Here is a 27,647-nt window from a genome sequence, read left to right on the forward strand (position 1 = left end):
TATAAATCCTTGATTCTATAATGTAAAAACATAAACGTAACAGGTCGACCTTTTAATTGTATAAACGTAATTATAATTGTTGTTTTTTTTTGTTTTTTTTGTCTTCTTCTTTGACTTTACACCTGTGTTACATAAACTTTGGCTGAAAACTGCATCAAAAGGAAGCCTGTCTTGGCTTGTGAAGATGCCTCTTGAATGTCATGGCTCGTAGTAGATATGGTTGTCCCTTAGTGGATAACTTCTCTACTTACCAAACGACATCGCGTTGAAATTTCCCCAATTGAGGGCCTCAAAAAATAGGGCCGTCTCTGATCGATCATATTGTCATCATTTGTCATAAATCAATGTGCCGGTACCCTCCTCGGCGAATCAAGCAAGTCGTCACTTATCTAACCGACCATAAGAAATGTTTTACCATTTGAGAGATTCAAACATGAACATAATAACATTCATCGTAATGTGTAACTTGTTTTATTTTTCGCTTCGCTGTTTGTTTCCGACCCATTTCGACCCTCTCTGTCGGCAGATACAAACGTCTATCTTCCCGTCTCGTCAGGTGATCGGTGAACTGTCAAAGTTCAGGGGCAGGACAAACGTCTGAGTCTCCCATTTGGGATTATCGACGCGTTTCGTCCGAATGTGGAAAAATAAACAATGATAAACACAAATTAAACAGTTTGGCGTCTTAAGATATTGTTGCGTTAACTGTATACACGGTAAAATTTAAGATATACAGATTGAAAATTGCTTAAAATCCTGCATTTGCAGCTCGCACCTTGCAAGCTGTCGGCTTAGTGACGTCATTACTCACGTGACTGGGTGGGCAGTATTCCTAATTGATGCCCGCCATTTTGACGAAGAGTGACACTGTCGGAGAGTAAGGTAGGCTGTCAATAACTTGTCTACACGATTTGACGGAGAACAAATATGCCAGAAAGTGAATGTTCGAATCCTAGTTTTACTTTACAATATGATAATGACAGGATATATAAAATCATGTGTTGCCTAGTTTGACATTCAAGGAACTAATTTATGACCCGATTATTCGCGGCGAAGTGTTTCTAGCTGAATAAGACTTCCGTTTATAAATTGATGGGTTCGAATTCAGATCTGACGGGGCGATCCTGTTGGATATTGGCACATCCCCAAATGAGACCTGTGGCATGGGATTGATGCCTTCAGCGTGCAATGTAAATACTTCATTACGCCCAATACAATGAATTTACCAAACATCGGTACATGTATACGTATTGCTACAATGTAATGCAAACGTATGTCTCGCATACATGGCTTACAACTTTGTATGTGTGCAACAGTGTTCGGCAGATGATATGTTTGAACTGGCTGACCTAGTTATAACGTAAAACTAGCGAAGCACGGTTTGTTTATATAACCTCGACATGTTAACATGTTTATAGTACTGGTATACCCAAATAAACATTTTAAATCTAAAATGTGATTGTAGTGGAAACATTAGTATAGTGTACTTGATTAAATCAGGTTTATTTTTGTAAGTAAAAGTTTACACACTTCACAAAATTATATTGCTTTTTTATGATTATCAGATATAAAACTGAATTTTAATAAAATCCCAGATGTGCATGTACGTATATAAAGTAACAGAAATATTTTATTATCATTTTTAAAAAGAGTTACAAAGTTTTAAAAGATGTCGACAGAGCATAAATGATGTTTATTATTGACATTTGGACAATAATTGAATTTATCACATAATCCGCCTGATATCCAGTGATTTCGCCCGTGTAATATTTTTGCATATGTCAATAGTGTAATATGACCTGTAGCGATTTTCATTGGCTAGAAATTCATTGTGACGTCAGACAGAAAATAAAATGACGTGCCGTCAGATTTACAAGGATGGCGGGACAAAATGGCGGCTTCTGCTGGATTTTCGGAATACATTTTGATTTTTGACATGATTTGTATATATGTGATAAAAAGTATCTTAAATTTGTGTTCATTACATGAGATTTTATGAAACTTGTCTCGAAGTTTTAATTTTTGCTCGCCAAGGCTCACAAAAACAAAAAATTCTTAGACTCATTTCATAAAATCTCATGAAATGAACACTCATGTAAGATCCTGTATGTCTAATTATGTGTATTTATTAGTATATATGTCTAATTACCATGAAAAATACATATAATTTGTTATGCTTTTAATGTTTGTGCAAAAAGTACATCAATTCCATATAGGACATAATGTTGTGGATTTTTTTTTCCGGGTTGCAATCAATTATTCTTTAAATACTTAAATGTTGAAGTAAAATATTAGGCGTTCTAATTAATGAATGATGTTAAGTAACTTGTTACTGATAAAATAACCATTTGTCGGCGTTTTAGCATCTTTAAGTTTCAATTATATGGCTAATCAATTATATATATTGAATAAATAATAGTATATTATGCATGCAAAGTTATTGATAATGAATGATGCATTAGTATTAAATTTCTATTTTCATAAAGTCATTTTTTTTTCCTTTTCTTAATTGTGGGTTGACATAAAGTCGAATACAATGACATAAATTTATGCTGATCATCTACATACACCAAACAATAGCTGCAATATTGTAGCTCAAAAGACTTTTTGACCGATAATGTTGTTGTCTTTAGAAAGGTATAGTAGGCCGGGTACGTATATTTGTTCTAACCCAACAAGTGCAAGATTCTCTTTGTGATCTACCATGTACATGTATATGTAACAGTGAAGATTGCAGATTAATATTGCTGTTTTTTCCTCTGTTGCAGTGATGGTCAACTAAATGCGCTAATAAGGATGACATTTAATTAAATTATTCAGAAGGTGATGAGTGAAATATTAACGTTAAGCTAATACCTTTTGTGAGTATAAAAAATTATCAATTTTGTTTTATATTCCCATTTTAAAAGTTTGAAGCAGTTTCAGTAAAGTAATTAATGGGCCTTTAAAGATGTTCCACCGCTGACAAATGATATTTTTTCACTATCAAAAACAGGAATAGACGATTTAGTATTTTTCTTCGGTTACAAAAGTTACTTTCTTTACACCATTACCACCATTGAAAAGTTTGAGCTTTTAATTTTACTTCAAGTTAAAAATATACAAAATAATTAATTTCATTCCGAAAATATTCTGGGCCACTTTATCCTACCAGGGTATATGGAATGAAGTACTGATTGCGTATGCACCAAACGCTAAAAACAAAAAAAAATATTAATTTTTATGTTAATTAGACATATATATATATACACAATTAAACACCAATTATTCTTCAAAATGATGAATGCTCTGTCGGCGTAGGAGCATCTTTAAATTAGAATATTGGGTAAAAAAAAAATTGAAATTCTGTAATAAAATTTCTGAGAAATGTTATATAAACATATTAACATTATATTTAGTTTCTGATTGTTTTAACACAGATTACATTTTCCCATTTTAAATTGCGTAAACTCTGTATATAATTTCCCTGAGAACTTTTATTATCTTGAATTATTCCAATTTATTGTAGGTAATAATAAATGTTGGAACATTTTAGCATCACTGTAGTATAGTGTAACAACAATTATTTTCAGAATGTGGCTTTTTGTGCAAATGAAAACTAGTTACCCTATATATGATTTAAGTGTCACTCGCGTTTGTCTAAGCTCACAAAATGAACAGCAGAATTGATAGTCTTAACAAAAGTAGACTTAATGACATGAAATAAGTCAATGTCTTGAGGTCCATATATGGTACCGTGTTTGGACATCTGATTCTCTATATATAATAGTATAAACAACTTATTTTTTAAATGCACCCGCCTGCCAAAAATTGCAAGTACAATATTTTTCAACTCGCCATTTCAAAAATCAACTCGCTTTTGGCCAGTTGGCGAGTGTGAATTTCGAACCAGCTGTGTGACCAAATAATTGAATTCATAACTTTGATACTAACAGTAAGAGATGGATTTTACAGTAGTTTTTCGATGGCTTATATAATTTGTCCAATATCAAATTATTCAAATTTTTGCTTAAATTTCTATGACATACACTTTAATTTGCACACATAAATATGTGATACGTTATTTCCATATCAATTATGCTATGCAGTTTCATTTAAAGATCCATTATCTTTCTGGAACAGCTTTTAATTTTAAAATGGGAATGTGAAACAAGATTGATAATTTGTAGAGTTGCAAAAGTCATTAGCTCATGGTCAATACTTGTATTATTCTTACCACCTTCTAAACAATCCAATTGAAATAATGTAAATGTTATTTTTCATAAAACTGGTTGTTTTATGTTTGAACTTTCCTGTTGTCGTCCTAATTACTACGCATTAATCGACTATTACTACGCATGTGCGAGATGGCAAAACATGCAGGGAAACATGCATTTGTTTGGTGTTGTAGCCGTATCTTAGACCATCGATATGAATTTTCTTATGTTATAATTATCTTTAAGAAATGCTTTATATAAGGCCACATCAATTTGAAAAATAGTTCTCCAGGATTTTGGGGGGGAAAAGTGGGGCGAGAGGGTGTTTTTTTTTTAATTTTCATTTTCCCAAAAAAATGGGGAGAGCGGTATCAAAAATGAGAATATGATTTAAAGAGAACAAGGTAAAAACCAATCTAATGATAAATTCAACATTTATTAACAACAATAATACCGGACTGCCATGCCTTGGCATTGACAAAAAAATTGATTGTCAAATTCAAATATATTTATACAATAAATCAAGTGTTTTTATTTCTCGTTCAGGTGTAACTCTACTAAAATCACTATAGGAGAATCATAAATATTGTTGATCTACAATATACGGAACCTGTAAAATTTTGCCACACCCAATAGAACAAAAGGTTAGCATTTGCGTACATGAAAAAAAAAATTCATGTAAATTTACATTAAAAAAGAATTTTCAAGTATGCAAATGTAATAATTGGTATATTTTAGAGTCACTCAAAATCAAATGTGAATATATTAAATATTAAAAATTATAGTATAGATATAATCTTGACTATAGTTGTGCAAAACTATAGAAGCATTCAATATCATCATATTAATTTAATTGCATTAATTCCTATTTTAGTTTCTGTGACCTTGCTTTCATCTTTGATAACAAACATTCAATACAAAAACATTCTAAAGTTGGAAGGAGATTTATTCTATGTTTTGCTGCTGTTGGCATGATATGAACAAAGTAAAATTTAGTAAAAAAAAAACCCAAAAAAACCATTGAATTTAAGGCCAATATTCAGAAAAAGAAAAAAGGTTCGTATTAAATTTTAAGCATTAGATTATCTATGAAGCATGTATATATAATTTTACGTCTACCACATCGATCATATTTCCGTCATTTGTGTTTATAAAAATTGAACAAATCTTTAAACGTCTTCCGGTACTGTACAAGGAACAACAATTCAACATCTCTGTCAAAAGTTCTCATAGGTGTACCATATTTTCTTAATCTGGTTCCTTTTTGCGCTTACACTTTCGTTTCCTAACCAGTTTAAGCGCTCAAGTGATAAGGATTTCAGCGTGTCTAAAGCACGAACCAGAAACGTGAAGGGAAAAAATCAGACTTTCGTTCTTCGGATTTCTGAGCATCTGAAAAAGGGGCGGTAAATTATTTTTTATTTTATTTTCTAACTTTTCTATTTTAGGGGCGGGAAATCCCGAAGAACTAGGTTCAAATTGGTGTGGCCTAATTAACATATCAAAACATGTATTGTTTTTATTGTAAAATTTGAATTGTGATGATTCAAATTTAAATGTGAATACATTTTGTAGTATGACATTTACAAATCACAAAGTCATAAAGAGTTAGTGAAACTGATAAGATTATATAGTAAAAAATAACTTACACATAATTAACTATATATTGCACAATATTGACTGTACTGTTGCCAGTTTTACTGCAAATGGGATTTGATCTTTTTATAAGTCTTATATATCCACATTTAGAACAACTTGTCCTCAATCTTTAATAAAAGTCATATAATAAAGAGTCAGACCATTTTCTGTTGTAAAATATTAAATGATCAGATGTCATCAGCGATATACATCATTCTACTCTACAGAATTTGAGATGCCTGTATGAGGAGCCATGTCTGTTGTACAGTCGGGACTAGTACCTGCCTTCACTGATGTCCAGGTTAATGTTCTTGGAACAATAGTTTCTTCCAATTCCTCTGACAACACCACGTAAGTAGCTCAGTAAATTATTCCATCATGATCAGACAGTAATACTTATCAGCAGCTCTGAGTAATTCTTATAGAGTTTATTTTAAATAGATTCTTCCGGCAAAACCTTCATACAATTCTGCATCATTGATACTCCATCCAGGGTTACTTTCACTGTTGTAATATCCCTGCCCTGCAAGGACTAAGTCATTGTAAATTAAAAGTAAGGGCATTTCAGGAGAAAAAACTGGCCTGCAGAAATTTTCTTTGAAGAATACGCAAAAAGCTTAAGGCCATCCAACTTCTTAGTCACAACAGTCAACATGAAAGTATCAATCTATTAATTGAAGTAAAAATAAAACTTTCAATGTTTGGAAATATAATACATATGGTGCATGCATATCCCATTTAGATAAGATTTCCAACAAAGAATAACCCATCCCATCTAATGTATTCTTTGTATTCACATGTATAGCCCAACCATTATTTCTAAGGAAGGTGATGTCAACTCGGAGGAGGAAAAGCGAGCCATTTATGGGTAAGTACAATAAAACAATATGTAGTCCTTTACCATGGTACACTGTATTTTGTACATTCAACATAAACTGTTTTCTGTTAAACACATCCTACCAGGTACAGATTATTCTACGACCATTCTCCTAAACAAATTCTACTAAGGTACAGATTATTCTACAAGCTTTCTGTTTAACACATCCTACATATATACCAGGTACATATTATTCTACGACCTTTCTGTTTAACACATTCTACCAGGTATCTGTAATTCTGTACCTTTTGATATACAGATGATTCCGCTTATTTCCATAGTGTATTTTCCAAAAGAAAATATACGAATAACTGGAGTATTCAATAGGCGGAGAAAAATGGCATTTTGCACCTCCTTTTTACACCTATATACATTTTCAATTTCGCTTCACCTTTAGGGTCCAATTCCCTGGGCACTAATTTTGCAAATAATACTGTGTGTTGTGTTTAGCCAATCAGAAGTCATACTCTGACACATGATGTTCAAATTATATTTATAACATCTAGCATGAATGCTTATAATTTTATTCTGAGTTAACATTGATAGTTCAGCTATATACATGGATGTATAAAATATTGACATTACATCATGATCATAACAAATCAGATTGAAATTATTCAATCTGTATTAACATTTAAATTGTTTTATTTCTTTATAACCTTTAGGCATCCACTATTTCCCTTGATGGCTTTGCTGTTTGAGAAATGTGAGCAGGCATCACAGACCTCTGACTGTCCCAGTTCAGACAGTTTTGATGTAGATATTCAGGCGTTTGTTCACCATCAGGAAAAGGATCGCAAACCATTCTTCAGTGAGGATACAGAACTGGATGCCCTGGTTTGTATCTATACAGTATTGGAAACCTTATCCCTAGCCACTATAGATCTGGATACCCCTCGGTGGTTTTTCTCTGGGGAATGGTGGCTTTCCTCCACCAACAAACCTGGCACATCCTTGAGGCTTACATGACCCTGCCTGTTACAGCGCCGTTACAATAAGCGTACGTGTGACGGCCAGTCTAGTAGGTGGTTCGCTTGATTGGTAGCTAGTCAGGTTGCATGGTAGCTAGTCAGTTTAACAACGACATTCAATAAGCTGTGTAAGCACGGCTCTCATTGGCTGTCGCTTCAATGTAGGGGTGGAGCTAAAATAGTTGGAAATGTCTGTCGTCGATTACTACATAAAATGATCGGCATTGTAAGCTTCATAATGTAAAAAGGTTACATAAATACATTTTAATTACCTCATGTATAGACTTTAAATCAGCTCTAATCAGTGAAGTACGTTTGGAAAGAGCTACTGTTGTAGTGGAAAAGTCTGTCGGAAATTGTACGGAAAAGAAATCACCTGCTTCTGACTAATTATAACTTTACCGCAAGGTGTGTGAAACCAAATCGGGTACAATGTACAACCGACAATTGTGTCTTGTCAAAATATATTACGATAAAACACGGTTTTGACACATACCTGGATGCTATTCCAGCTGTAGGCGTAGATTTTTTTTTAACTTTGTCACCAGTTTTTAATTAGAGAGATGCATTTGAATCTAGTGTTGACAATTTCTCGGCTAAAATCAACATACATTTTGTAAACTACCGCTGCGCATGCGCCAACGTCCGAGAACATTACCTCGAATATGAATCAAATTAAATTATAAATATTTTGGCAATGCATTTAAACTCAAAGTCTACAACTAGAATAACATCCCATGCTACATGTAACATCCAGGTATGTATCAAAACCATGTTTGATCGGCATATATTCTGATAAGACATTATCTATTATCAGCCATACCTGATTGTTTTTCCACACCAAACGGACCTTGCACAGGGGAAAAGTCAGTCAGAAGGTACAACAGTAGCTCGATTCGGCTGTGACATTACATGTAACATTAGAATGGATACTACTCCCCGAAGTCGAGAGAAATGGCCATACCAATAATTTATGAACAAAACATCCTCAAAACATTCGCTTAATAAGTGAAACAAAACAATTACGAATTTTTAGGTCATCTGACCCGAAGGGGCAGGATGACCTATAGCCATCATGATTCATCCGTTGCCGTGCGCCGTGCGCCGTCCGTAAACTTTTCACATTTCAATCTTCTTCTCAAATTTGACCACTGGGATTGAGCTGAAACTTACCTGAAATGATCCTGAGATGGTCCCGACAAAGTGTTTTTATGTTTTGGGTCGATCCGAAATCCAAGATGGCCACCATCTTGAAAACACATTTTGAACTTCTTCTCAAGTTCTACCGGTGCGATTTGGCTGAAACTTGCATGAAATGATCCTGACATGGTCCTGAAAAGTGTTGTTATTTTGCGGGTTTATCTAAAATCCAAGACGGCCACCACAGCCGCCATCTTGAAAACACATTTTGAACCTTTTCACAAGATCTGCCGGTGCGATTTAGCTGAAACTTGCATGAAATGTTAATGACATGGTCATGTCAAAGTGTTGTTACATCTCTGGTTGATCCCAAATCGAAGATGGCTACCATTACACGATATCTAATTAATTTCCTATATGATTATTGCCAAGGTAATCAGATGACCGTTAAGGCCCTTGGGCTTCTTGTTAATACAGTGATTGAATGTATACATTGTAAAAATTAAATAGTACATAACGTGATCAAACACATTGTACATTAGAGTCGGGGATGAACATCAAAGATCCGCTGGCTCTGCCTACTTCTCATGTTGTTGGCGATCTTGTCGGTCAGGGGGCAATCAGTCGGGCTGCCGATGCTTCAGCCAATCAGTGCCTTCGTTACATGCTACCTAAAATCTAATCTACTGCATCAGTTACCAGCCTACTAGATCAGCTACCAGCTAACGTGTCTATCGAGTGAATGAATTTAAACAGGAACACTTGTTGTAATGGCGCTGTAATAGGACACTAAACTAGCAAATATGCAATGCAAGGGAGATAACACATGCTCTTTACAATGATGAATTGTTGGTTGAAATACAGACAAGATAGAATAAATTTTGTAAATTCATTTTCAATACATTTTACTATTATGAGGTTTTTTTCACTATTTGTTTAAGGCTTTTATGCTTTAACTGACATTCTGTGTGTGTTAGATTGTATAGATAGTTTTACAAATGTTTTGCTTTAATCTAATTGTTGACTCTAATATTCCAGATGGTGAAAGCCATACAGGTATTACGGATTCATCTTTTGGAGCTGGAGAAAGTTACTGAACTATGTAAAGACTTCTGTAATCGTTACATTGCCTGCTTAAAAGGCAAACTACAGAGTGAACAGCTACTTCGTATAGACTCAGACTTTGATGATCCTCCACCTGAGGAGTTGTCTCCCCCTAGTCAGGCTCCTGTTGCTATGCAACAAGTGATGTCTTCTGGAGTTGTGAACTCTGCTAATAATGTGACAATGATACAGCCTGGTATGGCGCAGCCTGCCATGGCGACCTTGAACCAAGGTCAGATAGTGTCAGGTGGAACAGTTTACCAGATGGTGCAGACGCCCCAGGGTCTCGTTGCCCAGCCCATACAGGTAAAGTCAGAGTCTTAAGCAATTGGTTGTTTCAGATCTAATTTAAATCTTGACCAGATATAGAGGCAAACAAATTATTAAAATGTTACAGCTTTAAAACTATAAAGGTATTGGTTTCTATAGGTGAAATATTTTTCTAGAAGCAAAAAAATCTAATTTCATGAAGTTAAGTTTTTGACATCGCTATAAGAGTGAAGATGATTGAGCTTTTAGTTTAAATGTGGATTAATTGAGTATCGTAGTAAAGAGTGAAATCCCAGAAAACTAATGACTACTGTACACCAACATCCTTCGGAGGTTATCAAATTTGAGTTATTTCCATTTCAAAGCATTTTTGCAGTGAATATGTTTCAGGTTTTTGGTGTGCATGGAAGATATTGATTCGGCGAGATAAATTTTGTGAATTTACCTTGATTACAAAAATAAATGGGACATAAAATAAAAAAAGTTTATAGTATAGATATACTTCACTCTACTAGATAGCTAATATGATTGTATTAGTGTTACATGAGCTGTAAATGATTATTTTATGATTTCAGATACATACTGCACCAGTGCAACCTCAGATCACCGCCACTCCTGTCATACACGGTAGTACGCCGCTGTCACAGATAGGACTGGTCACTTCACCGGTCACTCAGGCTCACACAGGTAACTATCACAGGTAGGACTGGTAACTATCACAGGTAAAACTGGTCATTTTACCGGTCACTCAGGCTCACACAGGTAACTATCACATATAGGACTGGTCACTCAGGCTCACACAGGTAACTATCACAGGTAGGACTGGTCATTTTACCGGTCACTCAGACTCACACAGGTTACTATTACAGGTAGGACTGGTCACTTCACCGGTCACTCAGGCTCACACAGGTAACTATCACAGGTAGGACTGGTCATTTTACCGGTCATTCTGAGTCAGACTCACACAGTGTTACCATTCTTCATTAGGTAATTTCACTTGGTAGAGCATTCAGCTATTGTTCGGGGGACCCTGGAGTCAAACCTCAGTCTGGTCGTGCATATTTCTGCTCCTACCTCATTTCGTGCCTGTGATCAAACCATGTTTCAAGCATTGGGAATACGTATTCTTAACAGGGAGATACCTGAATCAGGGTTGTGTTGGTTCATTGGATGAAGAGTGAAATAGGGAGGGAAATATAGAAAAGGGGAGCAAAATATAAAGGAAGCAAAATATAGAAAAAGGGAGGGGAAAAGGAGCAAAATAAAGAAAAAGGGAGGGAAAAGTGAGCAAAAATATAGAAAGGGAAGGAAAAAGGGAGCAAAATATAGAAAAGGGAGCAAAATATAGAAAAAGGGAGGGAAAAGGGAGCAAGATATAGAAAAAGGGAGGGAAAAGGGAGCAAGATATAGAAAAGGGGAGCAAAATATAGAAAAAGGGAGGGAAAAGGGAGCAAGATATAGAAAAAGGGAGGGAAAAGGGAGCAAGATATAGAAAAAGGGAGGGAAAAGGGAGCAAGATATAGAAAAAGGGAGCAAAATATAGAAAAAGGGAGGGAAAAGGGAGCAAGATATAGAAAAGGGGAGCAAAATATAGAAAAAGGGAGGGAAAAGGGAGCAAGATATAGAAAAAGGGAGGGAAATATAGAAAAAGGGAGGGAAAAGGGAGCAAGATATAGAAAAAGGGAGGGAGGAGCAAATATAGAAAAAGGGAGGGAAAAGGGAGCAAGATATAGAAAAAGGGAGGGAAAAGGGAGCAAGATATAGAAAAAGGGAGGGAAAAGGGAGCAAGATATAGAAAAAGGGAGGGGAAAAAAGGGAGCAAGATATAGAAAAAAGGGAGGGAAAAGGGAGAAAAGAAATAGGAGAAAAAGGAGGAAAAGGAGAAAAAGGGAGGGAAAAGGGAGCAAGATATAGAAAAGGGGAGCAAAATATAGAAAAAGGGAGCAAGATATAGAAAAAGGGAGGGAAAAGGGAGCAAGATATAGAAAAAGGGAGGGAAAAGGGAGCAAGATATAGAAAAAGGGAGGAAAATATAGAGCAAAATATAGAAAAAGGGAGGGAAGAGGGAGCAAAATATAGAAAAAGGTGGACCAATTGCAATTAAGAGAGTATCCAGTTAGTGTTAAATAGTCAAGGGTTTGAACAGAGTTTATCAAGGTTAATACTATGGTCTAAATCTAATAATTTCAAGTGCATTAATTTTATCAGAGTAGCAAAATCTGTAGTTCAATATTCTAATATTTTCCTTTGACAGGGATTACATTGTATTTCCATATAGATTGGAGGAATATCACCTTTCTACAAATTTATTATAGATATACATCGTATATCTTCAATCAAAACAATTTAATTATTTGCATACTATGCAACCAGCTAAGTAAATTTAGCAACATTCATGTTGAGATTTTTAGCCCACCATCATCAGATGGTGGGCTATTCAAATCGCCTTTTGTCCGTGGTCCGTGGTCCGTCCGTCCTTCCGTCCTTCCGTCCGTCCGTCCGTTAACAATTCTTGTTACCGCTATTCCTCAGAAAGTGCTGAAAGGATCTTTCTCAAATTTCATATGTAGGTTCCCCTAGGACCCTAGTTGTGCATATTGCATTTTGGGACAGATCGGTCAACAAGATGGCCGACAGTCGGCCATCTTGGATTTTGATAGTTGAAGTTTGTTACCGCTATTTCTCAAAATGTGTAGAAGGGATCTTTCTCTAATTTCATATATAGGTTCCCCTAGGGTCCTTGTTTTGCATATTGCATTTTGGGACTGATCGGTCAACAAGATGGCCGACAGGCGGCCATCTTGGATTTTGATAGTTTGAAGTTTGTTACCGCTATTTCTCAAAAAGTGCTGAAGGGATCTTTCTCAAATTTCATATACAGGTTCCCCTAGGACCCTTGTTGTGCATATTGCATTTTGGGACCAATCGGTCAACAAGATGGCCGACAGGCGGCCATCTTGGATTTTGATAGTTGAAGTTTGTTACCGCTATTTCTCAAAAAGTGCTGAAGGGATCTTTCTCAAATTTCATATACAGGTTCCCCTAGGACCCTTGTTGTGCATATTGCATTTTGGGACCAATCGGTCAACAAGATGGCCGACAGGCGGCCATCTTGGATTTTGATAGTTGAAGTTTGTTACCGCTATTTCTCAAAAAGTGCTGAAGGGATCTTTCTCAAATTTCCTATACAGGTTCCCCTAGGACCCTAGTTGTGCATATTGCATTTTGGGACCGATCGGTGAACAAGATGGCCGACAGGCGGCCATCTTGGATTTTGATAGTTGAAGTTTGTTACCGCTATTTCTCAAAAAGTGCTGAAGGGATCTTTCTCAAATTTCATATACAGGTTCCCCTAGGACCCTTGTTGTGCATATTGCATTTTGGGACCAATCGGTCAACAAGATGGCCGACAGGCGGCCATCTTGGATTTTGATAGTTGAAGTTTGTTACCGCTATTTCTCAAAAAGTACTGAAGGGATCTTTCTCAAATTTCATATACAGGTTCCCCTAGGACCCTTGTTGTGCATATTGCATTTTGGGACCGATCGGTGAACAAGATGGCCGACAGGTGGCCATCTTGGATTTTGATACTTAAAGTTTGTTATCGCTATTTCTTAGAAAGTACTATAGCGATCTGTCTCAAATTTTATATATAGTGTGTTTGAAAAAGTTTGAAAAGCAGGGAAAAGATCCCTCTTTCCATTGTCAGACCCAGATCATTCTTTGGTGGGCGCCAAGATCCCTCTGGTATTATTAAAATAAACTGCAATAGTTTATCCTTCATTCTCTCAAGGCATATTTGATATACTGTACATGTATCAGCAGTGGTACAAGGGAGATAATTAATGAATTATTTAATACTTAGGACTACCATGCACCAGTACAAGTGTGGATTAAAGTTTGTTTTGGATTTGCCATGGCTGTGCAAAAAATTCCGTGTGCATGTGGTACAGTTTGTACTAGGAGTAATAATATTGTTTAGAGGGGTCTCATTATCTTTCAGGAGAGGCGGTACAATTGCAATTTAAAGGGGTTACCATACTTTTCTATACTATCCAGAGATCAATCTAGGTTTTTAGGGAAACTTTCCTTTTTCAAAATAGGGGAAAAGTTTGGCGAAATATATGGGAATTTGTGAATTGAATCTTCTTATTTTGGTTCAAAATTATATTCATTTTGACGAAAAAGTACTGTGAAACAACTAATTTTATTATTTGATAAAGCAAGATTTTAAGCTCAATAATGAAAAATTTGAGTTTATCATTAAATTTGCAGTAGCTGTATGATAAAAATGAAGAAATTTGCAAACAAAAGTCTTAAAAAATTAATAAAAAATCACAGGGAAATTGTATTACAGAAACAGTCATTTTTTAGCTTCAAATGGGGAATTTTGAAATCTTAGGAAATTTTAGGCCAGAGGGGAATTTATTCCTTGAGGGGAAATTTACCCATGAAGGGTAATAAATCAGAGCTAGATTGATCCCTGCTATCTGTATGCTATCTGATGTGATTTAGCCTAAATTAGGCAATACCACAGGAAGGTTTTACCAGCAAAAAGAACCATGTTTCTCTTTAAAAATTGTGATGTTCACATTAAGGTGTAACTGTCTATATTATGCATACCAGTCTTAGTCTATATCATTGTATTTATACAAAATTGATTAAACTCCTAAACTTTTTCGTGTCACTCTGAATATAAAAGCTTAAGGCACAGCATTTATAATCATTTAGCAACTGTAGTCCAGTCATGCCGCATCCTTTTAGCTTATGTGAGAAGCAGATATTGACCTTCATGCTACCGTAACAATTTCTATTAAAATTGATGGTCTATAAAAAATATTTTAAACCTACTGTTTCAGTTTCTTCACAACAGTCATCGATGCAGTCAGCATTACTAAGTGATTCCGATGGAGATGATATTCTTGGAAAGAAGAAAAATAAACGTGGAGTTTTACCAAAATCTGCAACACAGATAATGAAATCCTGGCTTTTCCAACACATTGTGGTAAAGTTAAAAACAATTTAGTAGTAGTGTAATAAAAGCTAGTCTGGTTGTGTATGACTCGGCTTATTACAATTAAATAAATTCAAAATTTGTATCTGAATCCTCTTAGAACTTAAGGGTTGCACTCATCCCACTTCATGTGTTCACATGATTTACTAGTCAAATGTTACCACATCATTTGTACTCCAGGGGTTACTATCACTCTTGATATGTCCACCCCTGGACCATGTCATAGAAAAGCCATACATTAGGCATTTCAATGGGAACAATTTTCCCAATCTCAAGCTTACAAAAACTTTTTTTGAAAAATACAGTCAAACGATGCCCAACTTCATTAATAAAGTGTATTGCTATTTGATTGTTTTGATGTATATCAATGATCCAAACTACCTTTGTAATCTATTGCCGCACACTGAGCCTTCAGTACTGCTACGACATAGTCCTGAGGTAAATCTGACTTTGAATGACAAACCTAGTGTGTGTGAAAGTACAATATGTGTCCTATATGTTTACCGTGTATGTATATATAACTATTGTACTCATCTGATTTTGTAGCATCCTTACCCTACTGAGGACGAGAAACGACAGATAGCAGCACAGACAAACTTAACCCTGCTACAAGTCAATAACTGGTAAAAAAATATTTCTATTGTTGCATTGATTAAAGATAACAATATCTCTTGAGTAGTGAATGACATTCAAATGTTTTTGTACACAAATTATATTTATCAATTTTGACAATTAGAAAAAAAAGGTTTATAGAAATTCAGAGGTTGATTTATAGATTGCTAGCTAGGTAGTCATAAAATGTATGCATCTACAAATTTTAACAATGGTCAACAATGATAGAAAAATAAAGCTTTTCTATTTATTTTAGGCCAAAAGCAATATAAGTTTATCAGGCCGTGTCGCAAGTGATTTTTATGCCAGCATTACCCCTTTTTATTACAAAAGAGGGAGGGGGGATAATAAAATTGTGGCATAAACAATTTGTAATTATGCGAGATTAAACCCTTTGCTTCAATTTTTGACGCTCCTACACCATGTCCACTTTCTTACATTAAGTCTTGATACTGCTAAAAAACATTTGTAAATATTTTATCTTTGACTTTTCCTGGCTTCATATCACATTGACGAAAGTCAGTGCCACCTATGTTTACTCTCTTCAATCTAAATATAGACAGGACAAAATTACTTACCAAATCAGCGTAACTTCATATAATTATGTATAGAGTAAATCTCCACTTGTAGTACCGGAGACACCATTATGGATTCTGTTGTCGTTATTGCATTGGATATTTGTAATAAAAAGTAAAATGTTATGGTAATTCAATCTTTACAGGTTTAAAGGCATATTGTCGTACAAAGATATAAGCCTACATAGATTTTAGTTAATTTGACCGATTGGGATTGGAAATCTGAGTCACGACTAATAGTGATGCACCTTACTGCCATCAATAGCCAATACCAATTTGAAATGATCCATAGAATTTTTGAGAAAAAAACCTGAGTTACCATTTATAATGATTTGTTTTGCATTTTTACAATACAAGAGAAGAAGTGTGTTGAAATCTTAGTAGATCAATATATGTTTATTGTAATGATAATTTTACATTCTAGATTTACAAGTTTAAAAATAAAAATCTTTCATTGTCTGTATCTGCAAGGTATTTGTAATTTTACAAAGGTCCATACAGATGTAGAGATAATCTATTTTGTGTTGTAAATATTTTTATATGTTACAGGCTTATAAATAAGAGAAGAAGAATATTACAACCAATGTTATGTAATAAAATTGTGTGCTACGTATATACAGGTTTATAAATGCTAGAAGAATATTACAGCCAATGTTATGTAATAATTGTGTGTGTAATAGGTTTATAGATGCAAGAAGAAGAATATTACAGCCAATGTTATGTAATAATTGTGTGTGTAATAGGTTTATAGATGCAAGAAGAAGAATATTACAGCCAATGTTATGTAATAATATTGTGTGCTACAGGTTTATAAATGCTACAAGAAGAATATTACAGCCAATGTTATGTAATAATATTGTGTGCTACAGGTTTATAAATGCGAGAAAAAGAATATTACAGCCAATGTTATGTATTAATATTGTGTGCTATAGGTTTATAAATGCGAGAAAAAGAATATTACAGCCAATGTTATGTAATAATATTGTGTGCTACAGGTTTATAAATGCGAGAAAAAGAATATTACAGCCAATGTTATGTATTAATATTGTGTGCTACAGGTTTATAAATGCGAGAAAAAGAATATTACAGCCAATGTTATGTAATAATATTGTGTGCTACAGGTTTATAAATGCGAGAAGAAGAATATTACAGCCAATGTTAGATGCCAGTAATCCTGAACAAGGAAAGGCCAAAAAACCAAAGACACAACACCGGCCTGTCCAGCAGAGATTCTGGCCGGACAGCATTGCCAACATCCAACCCCAGTTCCCAACATCACAGGCCAAAGAGGAGATAACTTCAGAGAGTCAACTTCAACAAGTGTTCAATGAATCTTGTAAGTTGCTTGTTGACACGCTTACACCATCCAATGTTGCTTGGCAAATAATAGTAATGTTATGACTAAAGTCTGATCAGATGTTAATAAGAGTGGCAACAACTGCATATGTCAGCATATTTTGTAGGAGATTAAATGAAAGTGATAGGAATAAAAGAATGACCAAAGAAGATTTATAAGGTGCTGAGATTTGTTATGCTACCTGTAGCTTTCTGTGGTGTCTTTGGTGAAGATTAGCCCATTAGGAATTCAAAGCCTCAAAGTTATCTCTTTTATTTGAGATAAGTCTTGAGGAGTTCATAATGGAACAAAAAAAAACACCTTCTTTTTACCTACCATGAAACAAATGTATGACATTTTGTAATATGCTTCATAACATATATATATGTATGTACATGTATAACTATAGACGTCTGTGATCATGTATGGATAATCATTTTGAGGGTAAAAATTGTGAAGAAGTTTTTGAGAAATGATTTAAAGATGTTCCACCATGAAGAGAGCATAAACAGTACTCAATATTTGATTGTTAAATCTTGTATATTCTGTAAACCAACTTTTATTCGCGGCTATTAAATTTCGCGAATTCCATTTCAAAATAAATTTGCGGAGATAACCTTTCGCAGAACAGACTACATGGAGTACTACTTTCATTTGATACAATCATGCTAAGTCATATCGATAATAATTCGCAGAGAGAAGGCCAATTACCTTTCGGAAACAGCTTTTAATTCTTAAAATGGGAATTTGAAACAAGATTGATAATTTTGTAGAGTCACAAAAGTCATTAACTTAGTTACTAACACACAGTACTTATCATCACCTTCTGAACAGTTTGATAATTAAAATTTTAATTTACAATAATTAAAATTTTTATTTTCATAACGCGGGTCGTTTTATGTTTCTTTCTGTCTTCCCAAATACCTCGCGGTAGTTGAATATCACTGTGCCAAACGGCAGAACAGCGTAATGAATCTCCACTGTTATCGTATATTACACAGGAAATATTGAATATGTTTGATGTTGTAACCTCTTCTTAGGCCATCGATAGATATTTTCCCGTAATTCGCTTAAGTAAATCGCACAGGAATAACAGTTTGTTTACAGTATACATAATTAACACAAAAATAATATGAAATAATTGATTTTGCTTTTGGTGCATGCACAATCAGCATTTCATTCCATATAGGACTTGGTGCAACAGAATTTTTTTGGGACACACTAATTTTTTTTATATTTTGATCTAATAGTAAAATTAGAAGCTCAAACTTTTCAATGGTGATAATGGTGTAAAATTAGTAACTTTTGTAACTGAAGAAAACTGCTTATTCGTCTGGTCCTGTTTTTAATAGAAAAGAAATACCATTTGTCAGTAGTGGAGAATCTTTAAGCATTTGCCAGAGATAAGCTTTGCTGTTCTCGAACAGCTCTTGTTTAATCCTTGACCAAGGAGAGACTTACTGTAGATTCCATCTATCCTTAGATATGTTTGGTGAAATACTCTACATTTTATATATGTACAGTTTGGATAATTATGATATTTCCTGAAGCCTTTGAGTGACAGAATTTATATAAAAGACAATTTCTTTGTTTTCAGTGACAAGTGATAGTCTGGTGTTAAATTCTGACAGTAATCTCCATGGCAACAGTGAATCCACACAAAATGAACAGGACTCGCGATCTTCCTTGAAAATAGACAGTGATGCTGATGATGAAAATTCAGATGACAATCGAGAAGAAGATGATAAATTATTAGAAAGCGATTCCTCTTCACTGGGGTAGTGTTAGTGGTGTCCAAATTGTTGCAAGCTGTGATTTCATATCAGGATGAAGAAATATGTTTTAGTCTGATTTTGTATCTCACCATCTGTGAATATTTAAATTACACTTTTCTATATGCAATTTTAAGTACAAGGATATTATGAATATTTTTCTTTGCCAATATTTGAATTTGAACAATAACCAGGTGAAATGTAATCATGCTGTTAATTGTATAACATATTAAGAAGTGTGAATCTGAAATTCAAAATCCAGTATCCTTGAAATACAATAAGTGATATAGCAATTATTGAACTTTTGATTCATTCAACAAAGTGATTAATTAGATTTCATTTAAGATAATTATTAGTAACATTTACTTTTGGCATTGTCCTGTGTCTTTCTATAATTTGGTGATTTTCACTTTAGATAATTTCTCCTCGATAGCTAATCATAGAAGATAAAGGAGTATTAGTGCTACCATACCAACTATGGCAATACAGTTATTTATATATGACCAAGAGACCCAGAGATCTGATAATTGGATAATACCATCTGTTCCTAAAGGGTAATACAGGCTTATGAAAGCAGAAGATTGATTGTTAGTATAGAAGAGTGTAAACTGGTGCTGTTACTGTTAAGTCTCCTATCATGGTAGGAGAGCTCTGTTATTTTGTATATTTTGTAATTTAGAGATGTCATGCCGGTAATACATTAAACTGAGGATGCAAATACTCATTAAAAAAAATTGTGATGTTTTTAGTGAATATTTACGGCGAGGACACTGATCAGAGCAAAAATCAAGTTTTCATCTGTCAAATAGTTGTTTACTTCACATGATTGCCAATACATCATTTGATATGAAGCATCTCTAGGAGGTGAAAGGAGAGTGAATGAAGTTGATTGACTGGTTGGTTAAGAACTTGTGGTATATGTCCACTAGTATCCCTTGTCTATACGTCAATAATTACAATTTAAAAAAAACAACAATTATTAGGTCATCTTACCCGAAGGGTCATGATAACCTATTGTCATCATGCACCGTCCATCGTCGTGCGCCGTCCGCCGTCTGTAAACTTTTCATTCAAACGACTTCTTCTCAATAACCGGAAGGCCAAGGGTACTCATATTTGGCCTTTAGGTTGCTGGGATGAAGGGCTACCAAGTTTGTTCAGATGAATGACTTTGACCTTCATTCAAGGTCACAGGGGTCAAAAAAGCTAAAATCTTTAAACGACTTCTTCTCAAGAACCAGAAGGCCCAGGGTACTGATATTGGGCCTGTGGCATGCTGGGATGAATGGCTACCAAGTTTTTTTTTCAAATAAATGACCTTGACCTTTATTTAAGGATGTATTCTTCTGAGGTTTCAGTCCCGTTGAAGTCTCGTTTCAACATAGACCAAAGAAGTTATGAGATTTTCAAATATAATTTATCAGTATCTGTAGCAAGTTGCCAGATGCAAATTTTGTCAAAAAATTACATTTCTATTTTTAGCAGATTTTTTTATACGGGGATTTTAAGAAATGGCCCATTTGGCGGCCATTTTGAAATTGTGTCTTTTTTTGCTTCAAGTAGAGCCACAGTTTTACCATTTTTTACTGAAATTGTTTTTACTTAAATCATTACTGCGCCAGCATTTTTAGCTGTATTTAGCTAATTTTTGCTGCAAATTGTTACTAGGTTCGTAGTAATTAAAATATTGAGCATTAATATGTGAAACGATACACTTTTGTGACTTTATTTTTACATTTAATGGTAATTTGGGCACTTTTATTTTTTACTCTAAAATACTGAAAAATAACAAAAATTCAAATGGGGCAAAAAAGTTAGCACACGGACTCCCATTTTTTCTTCCTGATTTAGAAAGAACAACCGTTTCCCTATTGATATGCAAAATAATAACAAAAGTTTAATACCAGAACTTTTTCTATAAAGGGTTAAATTTGGCAAAAATGGCTGAAAATGGTGCATTTGGTAGCACAAAATTAAGGGGTAGGGGTAGCATATGTTGTTATTCTGAGAAAAAATATTAGTCAAATTGATCAAAACTGGTATATTTTTAAAGAAGACTACTAGAAAATGAATTCTACAAACGTTCATACATATCTAACACCTCATTAGGAAATTATGGCTTTAATATCTATCTTATATGGTCAAAACGGCAAAATTCCCATAAAATCCAATATTTTATCAACTAGGTGTCTTTGAGTGACAAAAGCTCAAAAATGAGCACACGAACATATGTTTTTTCTTCCATTTTCTTTTATGGTATGAACTCCTTTTTCCAAAAATCTATACGAGAAAAAAAGTTTAATACAAGAAAATTTTGACTTCTCAGAGGTGTACATCCTTAAGGTCACAGGGGTCAAAAAGGCTAAAGTCTTTAAACGACATCTCAAGAACCAGAAGGCCTAGGGTACTGATATAGGGCCTGTAGCATGCTGGGATAAAGGGCTACCAAGTTTGTTCAAATGAATGACCTTGACCTTCATTTAAGGTCACAGGGGTCAAATAGGCTAAAATCCTTTGAACAACTTCTTGTGAATAACTAATAGGCCTAGAGACCTAATATTGTACCTGTGATATGCTTGGATGATTTACCTTGACCTTATTTAAGGTCCCAGGGGTCAAACAGGCTAAAACTTTTAATAACTTCTTCTCAATAACTGAAAGGCCCAGGATACTCATAATTGTTCAAATTAATGACCTTGGTTGTCTTCAAGGTCACAGGGGTCAAATAGGTGAATATCTTTAAACGACTTCTTGAGAATAACTAGGAGGCACAGAGACCTGATATTTGGCCTGTGACATGCAGGAATGAAGAGCTACCAAGTTTGTTCAATTGAGTGACCTTGACCTTCATCCTAGGTCACAGGGGTCAAAAATGTTAAAATCTTGAAATAACTGTTTGTGAATAACTAAATATAGGCCTAGAGACCTGATATTGGGGTTGTGATATGCTGGACTGAAGGGCTATCATATTTGTTTTTAAAAAAAAAATGATCTTGATCTTCATTCAGGATCACAGGGGTCAAAATGACTAAAATCTTTTAACAACTATATTGTATTATACCTATAGTCAGATGACCAGTAAGGCCCACGGGCCTCTTATTACATTTTACAAAATTTTTCTGCCCTTGTGGGTAGGGATCCATTGTGACGTCATGTGTTTGCGAGCGTAACGTAATTCTTTTCGGAGAAAACAACTTGAATTTCGATCACAAAATAATGAGGTCACAATAAATACCTATCCGCAAGGGAGCTAACTCTGTGATATGCAAACACGGGAGGGGATCATCAGCTGACTTACTCAGTGTTTCTCTGTGATAGAGGATACACTGAGAGCACTTTGATGATTCAAAGTTGTACATGTAGATAGTTGGGCTAACATCCTTTTCACCAGAGCAGATCCTTAAAATTATTTTGGAAAATAAGTGATTTGAAGCAGTCATCACTGGTGTAGATATGGAATACAATTCAACACGGCCTATTCTATCTGAGAAGCAGATAGATGCTGTAGAAATGGTTTGTCTGAGCTTTATTGTCTTGCAAAATACCGACAAATTTCATGTGTTAATTTCAAACCATGCTTTGAGAGGCAACAAAAAACTTTTGAACGAATGTTAGATTTTATTCTAAAACACTATTGACTTAAACATGTTCTTTTCCTAGAATTTGCGTAATACTACAATACTTTGGTTTGGTTTGTTTAGTTTTACGTCCTATTAACAGCCGGGGTCATGTAAGGACGTGCCAGGTTTGTTGGTGGAGGAAAGCAGGAGTACCCGGAGAAAAACCACCAACCAGCGGTCAGTACCTGGCAACTGCCTCACTTGGGATTCAAACTCGCATCCCAGAGGTCGAGGGCTTGTGGTAATATGTCGGGACATCTTAACCACTCGGCCACTGCGGCCCAACTACTACAATACACTAGTTTTCTAAACAAATGTTATTGAATCTACCATTATAGTCATAGTATTTACATGTACAGCATTCCATATTTTTTCAATTTAAACAAATTTATTGAGAAAGGCAAAATTGGCAAAGGAATTAGACATATATACCGTAAAATTGATTTTGTCTATCTGGAAATATTGATGCTAACCAGTATATTTATCATTTCTCAAATTCATAGGAATAAAGATAAATAATATAAATGGTTCACCTCTATTTGGTGTTTTCATATGCGATTTTATCCAATTATGGATTTAGAACATATAAAATAGGAAAAATCAGTGATCATCCATCAAATGGTGGGTGCCGAGATCACACACGGATCTATTGTCATTGTTTGATACTATCACCAACCAGTCATTTGTTGGATACTATCACCAACCAGTCATTTGTTGGATACTATCACCAACCAGTCATTTGTTGGATACAATGTTTCATGTTCTATTAACGCCTGTAAACCTTATTTATCATAACGAAACAATTAAACCGGCCACTATGCCACCACTACTTGTTAAATAGTACAAAGTTTCGGTAAAAATCAATTGAACTAATTCATGGCAATAAATTATTGCATGACAAGTTATTTTTAGCCCACCATCATCAGATGGTGGGCTATTCAAATCGCCTTTCATCCGTGGTCCTTCCGTCCTTCCGTCCGTCCGTCCGTCCGTTAACAATTCTTGTTACCGCTATTTCTCAGAAAGTGCTAAAGGGATCTTTTCCAAATTTCATATGTAGGTTCCCCTAGGACCCTAGTTGTGCATATTGCATTTTGGGACCGATCGGTGAACAAGATGGCTGACAGGCGGCCATCTTGGATTTTGATAGTTAAAGTTTGTTACCGCTATTTCTCAAAAAATGCTGAAGGGATCTTTCTCAAATTTCATATACAGGTTCCCCTAGGGCCCTAGTTGTGCATATTGCATTTTGGGACCGATCGGTGAACAAGATGGCCGACAGGCTGCCATCTTGGATTTTGATAGTTAAAGTTTGTTACTGCTATTTCTCAAAAAGCACTTGAAGGGATCTTTCTCAAATTTCATATACAGGTTCCCCTAGGATCCTAGTTGTGCATATTGCATTTTAAGACCGATCGATGAACAAGATGGCCGACAGGCGGCCATCTTGGATTTTGATAGTTAAAGTTTGTTACCGCTATTTCTCAAAAAATGCTGAAGGGATCTTTCTCAAATTTCATATACGGGTTCCCCTAGGGCCCTAGTTGTGCATAATGCATTTTGGGACCGATCGGTGAACAAGATGGCCGACAGGCTGCCATCTTGGATTTTGATAGTTAAAGTTTGTTACCGCTATTTCTCAAAAAGTACTGAAGGGATCTTTCTCAAATTTCATATATAGGTTCCCCTAGGACCCTAGTTGTGCATATTGCATTTTGGGACCGATCGGTAAACAAGATGGCCGACTGACGGCCATCTTGGATTTTGATAGTTAAAGTTTGTTATCGCTATTTCTCAGAATGTACTGAAGGGATCTTTCTCAAATTTCATATGTAGGTTCCCCTTGTACCCTAGTTGTGCATAGTACCTTTTAGGACTGACGCATAATGCCTTTCGGGATCTCTTGTTACAATATGAATTCGACCGGTTGTCAACTAACTTAGGGTATGGACCTTTTTTCTGTCCCTGTAATATCCCCCCATCCCCACCCACCCAAAAGAAGAAAAAAAACAAAGTCTCGTGGATAATTGATCAGCTTGGAGATGTTTATTTTGTCAAAAGCTTAATTAAACTTGCACTGTGACAAGAATCTTAATCATTTTGAAATATTTAAAGTCAAAGAAATATAATATGACTTGCATGTATTAACACACATTAATTCAAAACCATTTTTACCATTCAGGGTCAAAGGTGATATAGATTGTCCAGGTCAATGTTTATTTGCATATTATGACGTTTTGCAACTTCTGATTTATCACGCATGCAGGCTGTCTTCCTCTGGATAAGACAGAGAAATTAAATCGACACAAAAATAAATAATTTAAAATGACACAAATTTACCGTATCGCCGAATATTTTGAGGCAGAAATTATCGCTACCAAATCAATGTCCAGCGAAATTTCGAAAAAAAACTTTTCAAAATCACTATCTCAATTAATTACATTTACAACAATATAATTAATTTAAATATCTACTATACTAAATATCGATAATTTAAAATCCGAACATGTACAATCAATGCTACAAATAGTACATATACATTTTTTAATTTAATTAAAGCAAATTGAACACAAACACGAAGTAATGAGAAATATTTGCTTTCTGTCCATTCACCTGTTTGGCGCAATTACGGTTTGATAAACAAGCACTAATACATATTGAAGACAAACTGTCATTAAGTTGGGACATAAGAATTTATTATACCAAATATTTTTTCAGTGATTGTCGCCATCTGGATGTATATATATGTATTACTGGGACATATACATGTGGCGATATTACAGTAATATGTGTAATCACATTGTCATACAGTATATATACACTAGTTACAATTTTAACAAGACTTCACTTCAGATTCTGAGTGATTGAGCCAAAACTGTTTGACTAACGTTATCACAAGTTACTTGTATTTGATTATCTTCATCCTGTTGTCCCTGTGTCCTATCCAGAGAGTACCGTCATCATGTAGACTGATACACCATGGCATTTCTCCATCAGATGCATAAATAGTTCTCAGAAGGCGTCCAGTATCCCCATCAATAAGTAGTACTGATTTGGTGACAAACTCTGTTAGAAGGACATTACCAGCTCCATCAAAGCAAACATCGTACGGGTAAAATTTGGATAACTGACTAGATTGTACGCTTGATTTGGCTGCATTTATGTTTGTGTAGCGAAGTTTAAGGTTTAGGTGTTTATCCATCACGATGACGGAGGGTTGTTTATTTTCATTCTTGCCTGCGATGTAATCGTCAAAGTTTACACCATCACTGTCTACTACAGCTATGTCACCAGTAGAGGGACAGGACGCCATGTGATGAGGCCAGACTGCCGCCTGTCGATAAGGTCTACCAGCACCATCTGCCACCACCCGGCCGTCAGTAGTGTACAGTTGTATTCCTCCCTGCATCCCCAATACCACCATGTCGTCACTGGTGACACACAGACTACCTGGTATGTTGTTAACCTTAAAGCGTGTAACAATATTCTTCTCCGCCGTCACTTCTCGGATGCTTTGGTCTTCAAACAGACAAAACCACAGCCTACCCGTGGTGGGTGAAACGGCGATACGTTGGATTTTGACCTCACAATCGACCTTTTCTTTTACATCACCTTTCACATCCAGTCGGTACACGTTTTCACTGTCCCAATATGAAAGCCACGCCTGGTCACTTGTGAGACATGATTCACATGAATCAAATAAGAATGGTGTCTTAACCAGGGCCTCAGATTTCGGAAGATATTTATATGTATATGACTGATCGTCCCCGTCAACAAGAATTCTACCAAGCATGCGTTTCAATATTTCAGGGGATACTTTTCCTGGTTTGAACTCCAGCGCTTGTAGCCTCGTTAGGTTAGGTGTGACATTGGTGGGGTTATTCCGTATCTCCCGCGCTAATGACGTAACGTCAACTGTTGTACCAGACATCAGTGTTTCTTGGCATCTGTCCAGTTTTGGTTTAAGGTCTTTCTTCAAATGTGTCTTCAATGCATCAATGTTTTTCTCAGAAATGCTTTTATTCATTTTGTCTATTTCAGCGCACATTTTCACAAGAAAGTCCACTGCAGTATCTATGCTGTCTTTCATCTCCTTTCCCTGACGCTTAATGTCGCCAATCAATTTCTGATATCCCCCAATATTTGCTTCAAATTCACGGATATCCTCCTCGACTTTTGGAATTTCACTTTTGGAAAGCTTGTCGACATAATACTGGATCTCACGTTTCTGAGTTTCCATATATTCCGTAAGTTTACCAAGAGTATGACCATTATGGTTGTCGGTGACACAGTCCATACACACGACCTGGTCATCACACGATTTACACACATATACAAACCCCATCCCCTCATGTCGGGTACACCCCGGGACTGGTGTCTGGGCAGCCATGTTTCCTGTGTAATATGGCGGACGACAATACCTGGTAATCAGCAGACGTCTTCCGAGAAAATGATATCATGATACTATTTATAGTTGTTTGTTTGAAGTGTATCAAACTAGGGCGACGATAATGCCTATACC

At 35.4% G+C, this 27,647-nt stretch overlaps 3 protein-coding genes across 8 annotated transcripts in view; 1 reads left to right on the forward strand and 2 right to left on the reverse strand.

Moving 5' to 3' along the window:
• The window catches only part of LOC138317395 (small ribosomal subunit protein eS19), a 332,587-nt gene that overhangs the window by 91,324 nt on the left and 213,616 nt on the right, over positions 1 to 27,647 (reverse strand). The window lies entirely within an intron of this gene.
• On the forward strand, positions 805 to 20,239 carry LOC138317381 (homeobox protein PKNOX1-like). 6 transcript variants are annotated; one of them, XM_069259000.1, is made up of 11 exons: positions 823 to 882; positions 2,769 to 2,861; positions 6,062 to 6,185; positions 6,640 to 6,702; positions 7,377 to 7,548; positions 9,861 to 10,232; positions 10,772 to 10,883; positions 15,056 to 15,201; positions 15,757 to 15,833; positions 17,519 to 17,733; positions 19,331 to 20,239. In XM_069259000.1, exons 3-11 carry the CDS (start codon positions 6,088 to 6,090, stop codon positions 19,513 to 19,515), a joined length of 1,440 nt encoding a protein of 479 aa, XP_069115101.1. In that variant the 5' UTR covers positions 823 to 882; positions 2,769 to 2,861; positions 6,062 to 6,087; the 3' UTR covers positions 19,516 to 20,239. The 6 variants fall into 6 exon arrangements, with proteins under 6 accessions (XP_069115100.1, XP_069115101.1, XP_069115106.1 ...); XM_069259004.1 differs by having other exon boundaries at positions 853 to 882; positions 2,769 to 2,823; XM_069259001.1 differs by lacking the exon at positions 823 to 882 and adding an exon at positions 904 to 1,190.
• On the reverse strand, positions 25,148 to 27,560 carry LOC138317379 (uncharacterized). The gene has a single exon (XM_069258998.1). The coding sequence runs from the start codon at positions 27,513 to 27,515 to the stop codon at positions 26,025 to 26,027; it is 1,491 nt and encodes a 496-aa protein (XP_069115099.1). The 5' UTR covers positions 27,516 to 27,560; the 3' UTR covers positions 25,148 to 26,024.

Source organism: Argopecten irradians, chromosome 3 (genome assembly GCF_041381155.1).
Source record: "Argopecten irradians isolate NY chromosome 3, Ai_NY, whole genome shotgun sequence".
Classification (NCBI taxonomy): domain Eukaryota; kingdom Metazoa; phylum Mollusca; class Bivalvia; order Pectinida; family Pectinidae; genus Argopecten; species Argopecten irradians.

What these genes read in the sequence shown, in the direction of transcription:
- LOC138317381 (XM_069258999.1), top strand. Translation starts at nt 6,088, where the DNA reads ATGTCTGTTGTACAGTCGGGACTAGTACCTGCCTTCACTGATGTCCAG. An exon ending in ATACAGAACTGGATGCCCTG is followed by an intron (nt 7,549 to 9,860) that starts GTTTGTATCTAT and finishes CTAATATTCCAG; the next exon opens with ATGGTGAAAGCCATACAGGT. An exon ending in ACAAGTGTTCAATGAATCTT is followed by an intron (nt 17,734 to 19,330) that starts GTAAGTTGCTTG and finishes CTTTGTTTTCAG; the next exon opens with TGACAAGTGATAGTCTGGTG.
- LOC138317379 (XM_069258998.1), bottom strand. Translation starts at nt 27,515, where the DNA reads ATGGCTGCCCAGACACCAGTCCCGGGGTGTACCCGACATGAGGGGATG.